This window comes from Rousettus aegyptiacus, unplaced genomic scaffold, assembly GCF_014176215.1.
Source record: "Rousettus aegyptiacus isolate mRouAeg1 unplaced genomic scaffold, mRouAeg1.p scaffold_m13_p_11, whole genome shotgun sequence".
Lineage (NCBI taxonomy): Eukaryota > Metazoa > Chordata > Mammalia > Chiroptera > Pteropodidae > Rousettus > Rousettus aegyptiacus.
Window position 1 is genome coordinate 83,604,068 of NW_023416286.1, and position 6,195 is coordinate 83,610,262.

General features: G+C 46.8%; 1 protein-coding gene across 1 annotated transcript; it reads left to right on the forward strand.

The window, feature by feature from the left end:
* The first annotated feature begins 240 nt into the window (after window positions 1-240).
* PCDH20 (protocadherin 20) lies at window positions 241-5,822 on the forward strand. Its single transcript, XM_016147130.2, has 2 exons — window positions 241-728; window positions 1,736-5,822. The coding sequence occupies exons 1-2, from the start codon at window positions 597-599 to the stop codon at window positions 4,460-4,462; spliced, it is 2,859 nt and encodes a 952-aa protein (XP_016002616.2). The 5' UTR covers window positions 241-596; the 3' UTR covers window positions 4,463-5,822.
* The last annotated feature ends 373 nt before the right edge of the window (window positions 5,823-6,195 follow it).

Genomic DNA, 6,195 nt, shown 5'->3' on the forward strand with positions numbered 1-6,195 from the left:
CCGATTTCATCTATTTGCTTTTCCTGCTCGGACCACCTTTCAGAGTTTGAAAGTCCTTCCCTCTGCAACGAAAAGTGGATTTCCGTTCTCTGCACAAACACTATTGGATCCGAGGTCTCTCTCGGAGGCACTGAACTGGTCGCCGAGCAGGCGATCTGGGACAGCTCCTGCGACTGCTCTGTAGCGCCGCGATTTCCCCTCTCTATAAATTCAGGTATAAATGCAGGCTTATTTATTGATTCTAATTCTCCCTCTCCGGCTCGCAACCTGTGGACTCGGGTTCTGACTGGTGCGGCGAGGAGGGGGCTGGTGGGCACGCGCTCCGGTGCCCAGCCGCCTGGTGCCTCGTCGCAGTCTTCGTACGCAAGTCCCCCGTTCTGGCCTCTCCAGCGGGGTCTGGACCTACCCGGGTCCGGGGCAGGAAACTATGACCGTGCCCTTCTGCCCCCTCGCCTTTCTGCCCGCCTTTAGCGCCCGTCCTTAATTGACGAGCCGGTGACTATTGGCTGAAGTTCCCCGGCGATTTGCATGAGCGGGGAGGGAGTGTCTTCTGGCGCCCGCCCGGCAGGAGCGCGCTGACTGCAGCCTCCTTGGGAATGCGCGGCCGAGGGGATGCGCGCGGCTCGCGGGCCCTGGCAGTGAGCTGGCGCCCGGCGACCTGGCACCCGCGCCTGGATATGGGGCGGCTAAGTCGTCCCAGGAGCAGCACCAGCCACAGAAACCTGCCGGTAAGGGTTGGGGTGCAGAAGCCCCGCGGCCCCGACAAGTTGCAGCCCCTCCTTGATGGTTTTCAAACCTTTTACCTTCATCCAAACTTCATGGGAAGACGGTGGGGGGAGGGAGTTTGGCACAATGTATCTTCATTTAAGCAAGGAATGGGCAAGCCCTTCGGTCGTGAGAGGAAGTTTCCGAAGCAGAAATGTAGGCAAATGAGGAGGAAGGGAGTGCGGGCGAGGGCTCAGTCCGCTTTAGATACTGGGGTTCGGAGATTTTTCCTGCTGCCGGCATCTGGCTACGACTGTCCACTGCATTTGACAAATTGTTTTTGCATAATCATTTCACTTCTTTTCTCCTAGGGGAGGGGGACCAGTGAGGGATTCATGAGGGGTGGAGATCTGGATCTTTTCGATTTGCTTTCAGATGCATGCTTAAATTAAAACCACTACTGTGCTAATCTGTTTATTTAACGGGGGTGGGGGGAGGGTTCCCAGCAGAAAGCATTACTACGTTCTCCGTATTATTATTATTGATAGCGTTGTTGTTAATTGGTCTCATTGTCAGGGGTGCAGCACATTTAGCTTTACGGGGATCTTAGTGGCGGACACATTTCAATGGGAAATAAATTGATAAACTGTCCGCCTCTCAGGCCTCTCCACCCCCCATAACCTACCCTGGCGGATTCCCTGTCGCGCTGCGCAGTCCAGAGTTGGAGTCCTCTCTCCACTCCAGCGTGTGTTTCCAGGGATGCTTTACGGTCTGGGATTGCGAATGTCACCTGGATGAGGGTGGTGCTGGGGAGCGGGGGCAGAGAGTGCACAGGAAAATTAAGTTTTGGAGAAACGTTGCCCCACCGACCTCTCCTTGGCGGCGTTTCCTCTTCGCCCCGCTGTCAAGAGGGTTTGCCTCTGGGAACAGGGACGGGGGCAGCCGCGACCCCCGCGCACTGTTTTCTGACTCCCGTCCCCGCGTTGCCGCGCGTGTGTAACGAGCCTTCTCCCCTCCCCGCCACTTTCAGCATCTGTTTCTGCTTTTCCTCTTCGTGGGACCCTTCAACTGCCTCGCGAGTTACAGCCGGGCCACGGAGCTTCTGTACAGCCTGAACGAGGGACTGCCCGCGGGGGTGCTCATCGGCAGCCTGGCCGAGGACCTGCGGCTGGTGCCCGCGGCCGCGGGGCGGCAGGACCAGCAGCCCGCGCCGCCGGAGCGCGCAGGCTCCGAGCCGCGGCCCCCCCTCTCTTTCAGCCTGGCCTCCCGGGGACTGAGTGGCCAGTACGTGACCCTGGACAACCGCTCCGGGGAGCTGCACACTTCCGCCCAGGAGATCGACCGGGAGGCCCTGTGTCTTGACGGAGGTGGAGGGGCTGCCTGGGGCGGCAGCATTTCCATCTCCTCCTCCCCTTCCTCGGACTCTTGTCTTTTGCTTCTGGATGTACTGGTCCTGCCTCAGGAATACTTTAGGTTCGTGAAGGTGAAAATCGCTATCCGGGACATCAATGACAATGCCCCGCAGTTCCCGGTTTCCCAGATCTCAGTGTGGGTCCCAGAAAATGCGCCTGTAAACACCCGGCTGGCCATAGAGCATCCTGCCATGGACCCAGACACTGGCACTAACGGGGTGCAGACCTACCGCTTACTGGACTACCACCGTGTGTTCACCCTGGACGTGGAGGAGAATGAGAATGGCGAGCGCACGCCCTACCTAATCGTCATGGGGCTGCTGGACAGGGAGACCCAAGACCAGTATGTGAGCATCATCATAGCTGAAGATGGTGGGTCTCCACCGCTGTTGGGCAGCGCCACCCTCACCATTGGCATAAGTGACATTAATGACAATTGCCCTCTTTTTACAGACTCACAGATCAATGTCACTGTGTATGGGAATGCTACAGTGGGTACACCGATTGCCGCTGTCCAGGCTGTGGATAGAGACTTGGGGACCAACGCTCAGATTACCTACTCTTACAGCCAGAAAGTTCCACAAGAATCCAAGGATTTATTCCATCTGGATGAAACCACTGGAGTCATCAAACTTTTCAGTAAGATTGGGGGAAGTGTTCTGCAAACTCACAAGCTCACCATCCTTGCTAATGGGCCAGGCTGCATCCCAGCTGTGATCACTGCCCTGGTGTCCATCATCAAAGTCATTTTCAGACCACCCGAAATCGTCCCTCGTTACATAGCAAATGAGGTAGATGGTATTGTTTACCTGAAAGAACTGGAACCTGTTAACACTCCGATTGCGTTCTTCACTATAAGAGATCCCGAAGGTAAATACAAGGTGAACTGCTATCTGGATGGTGAAGGGCCGTTCAGGTTGTCACCCTACAAACCATACAATAATGAATATTTGCTAGAAACGACAAGACCTATGGACTACGAGCTACAGCAGTTCTATGAGATAGCTGTGGTGGCCTGGAACTCGGAGGGATTTCATGTCAAGAAAATTATTAAAGTGCAACTTTTAGATGACAATGATAATGCTCCTGTTTTCCTTCAACCCCTGATAGAACTAACCATTGAAGAAAACAATACACCTGATGCCTTTTTGACTAAGCTCTATGCTACGGACGCTGACAGTGGAGAGAGAGGCCAAGTAACATATTTTCTGGGACCTGATGCTCCATCGTATTTTTCCTTAGACAGTGTCACAGGTATTCTGACAGTTTCTACTCAGCTGGACCGAGAAGAGAAAGAAAAATACAGGTACACAGTCAGGGCTGTTGACTCTGGGAAGCCACCCAGAGAATCAGTGGCCACTGTGGCTCTCACGGTGTTGGATAAAAATGACAACAGCCCGAGGTTCATCAACAAGGATTTCAGCTTTTTTGTGCCAGAAAACTTTCCGGGATATGGCGAAATTGGAGTAATTAGCGTAACTGACGCTGATGCTGGGCGAAACGGATGGGTGGCCCTCTCCGTGGTGAACCAGAGTGATATTTTTGTGATCGACACAGGAAAGGGCATGCTGAGAGCTAAAGTCTCTTTAGACAGAGAGCAGCAAAGCTCCTATACTTTGTGGGTTGAAGCTGTAGATGGGGGCGAGCCTGCCCTCTCCTCTACCGCGAAAATCACAATTCTCCTCCTAGATATCAATGACAACCCTCCTCTTGTCTTATTTCCTCAGTCTAATATGTCTTACCTGTTGGTACTACCTTCTACTCTCCCAGGCTCCCCCGTTACCGAGGTCTATGCGGTTGACAAAGACACGGGCATGAATGCTGTCATAGCTTACAGTATCATAGGAAGAAGAGGTCCTAGGCCCGAGTCCTTTAGGATTGACCCTAAAACCGGCAACATTACTTTGGAGGAGGCATTGCTGCAGACAGATTATGGACTCCATCGTCTACTGGTGAAAGTGAGCGACCACGGTTATCCTGAGCCTCTACACTCCACAGTTATGGTGAACTTATTTGTTAATGACACTGTCAGTAACGAGAGCTACATTGAGAGTCTTTTAAGAAAGGAACCAGAAATTAATATAGAGGAGAAAGAACCACAGATCTCAATTGAACCAACTCATAGAAAAGCTGAATCTGTGTCCTGTGTGCCCACCTTGGTAGCTCTGTCTGTAATAAGCTTGGGTTCTGTCACACTTGTGACAGGGATGGGCATATACATTTGCTTAAGAAGAGGGAAAAAGCATCGTGGGGAAGATGAAAATCTGGAAGTACAAATTCCACTGAAAGGAAAAATTGACTTGCACATGAGAGAGAGGAAACCGATGGATATTTCTAATATTTGATACTTCATTGTGGAATAACACAGAGATGTTTCCACTGACTTTGGGTAGTTTTTACCACCTAAACAAGAGTATGTGGATGGTAGTTCCAATGAAGGCCGACTAATTTATAACTTGTACTATATTGTAAATAGCTGTTTACAGGTTTTTAAATTCAAAATCAGAGGTTATAAAATGTGTACAGCGTTTTTTAAATGAAAATTAGTACTAACAGCTATAGAACTGTTACGAAAAAATCTTGGATGTGATTTGCAGCTTTCATGCACCAAGCAGATGATTGATAAAACCTGAGAGCAAGGTAAGAAAATGGTACATTGCAGTTTTTCCTTTTTTTGGTCTAAAAAGTCCTTTAACCACAAGAGGGCATCAGCTGCACCTTTGCAGGGAACTGTTTTGAAGTATTGTACATGACAGTTGTTGTACATGAAATTAATGAAAGAGTATATTTTAAATACATTGTTTTTAACATTTAACAAATATGAAATTAAAGTAAATTGAATTTCGCCCACCTAAATGTGTAAGAAATAAAAGAAATACATCTGTAAACAGAACGTTTACCTCACAAGTACATCATGTATATAGTTTGAAAGAGAAGGCATTATAAAGAAGTGCATTTTTTTTTTTTTTTTAGCAAGGATAAAAACACTGCCATGTGTTAAAGATTTGACCTGCTGAAGACTATTTCACTTTCTGTGTACTCAAATTGCTGTTTGCTTTACCACTGCACTTGGCTATTATTACAGGGGAAAATATATATATTCTTCCTTACAGAAAATGTAACTAGAAATTTTGTCCAAGAAAAACAGCCAGAAGCAAAGAAATGTTTCAATCCTTACTTGCTTCATAGGTGTTTACGACATTTTGGTGGTTTCATAATTTGTCAGCAGTACTTCGTACTTGGGTTATACATTCTAGAATTCTATATTCTATGTTCGATATGTATTCTATATTCTAGAAGCTGGTGTATACCATTGATTGTTTCAGTTGGGCCTTTATTATGAAAGTTATACTTATCTTTTTGTCGTTGTTTAGATTTGTTGGCTACCATTTCTGGCTTCCTTTTCTTTGGCTTTGGATTAAGTCCAAGAGTATTTTGTAAGCCCGGCGGCAGATTTCTTCGATAATTTAGCTTTCCCTGAATCCTTTGCAATGAAGCAAACTGGTTCATCAGTGATTGATCACTTTCACTTCATTGTGTGAGCTGGAAATTTTATTTTCTATGAGAGCTACAGTAAAATGGTCTGTATAAGCAAGGAATGTAAGTGTTAGCTTAAACTGGATCATTCTACTTTTTGGCATCCTGTGTCTGTACTATACCAAAAGTGTTTATATGTCTGCAAATTAAAAGTATATATTTTCATAATTTCTTTCTCATTTTTACCATTTTCTATTTGAACGTGGGTTTGTTTTTTCACTGAAGTGCCTGTTACTGGCATTTGTTTGCTTCTAGAGATAAATGTGGGTAAACTATAAATATTGTTACGCTAAAGTTTACATTAAACTAATTCATCACTCAAACATTGGGTAAATTATTAAATACATGTGTAGTTATAGACAAATATATATAATAGTGAATATGCTTAAATGTTTGTAGAAGTTTACATGATAATTTATACCCATGCATGTGCACACATTCATTATTTAGAATCAATTATAAACATTCATTTTACGACATACCTACTGCAGTCCTGTTAGCTGTGCTATAATAGCTTTCAATAAATTTTAAAATGAAAATA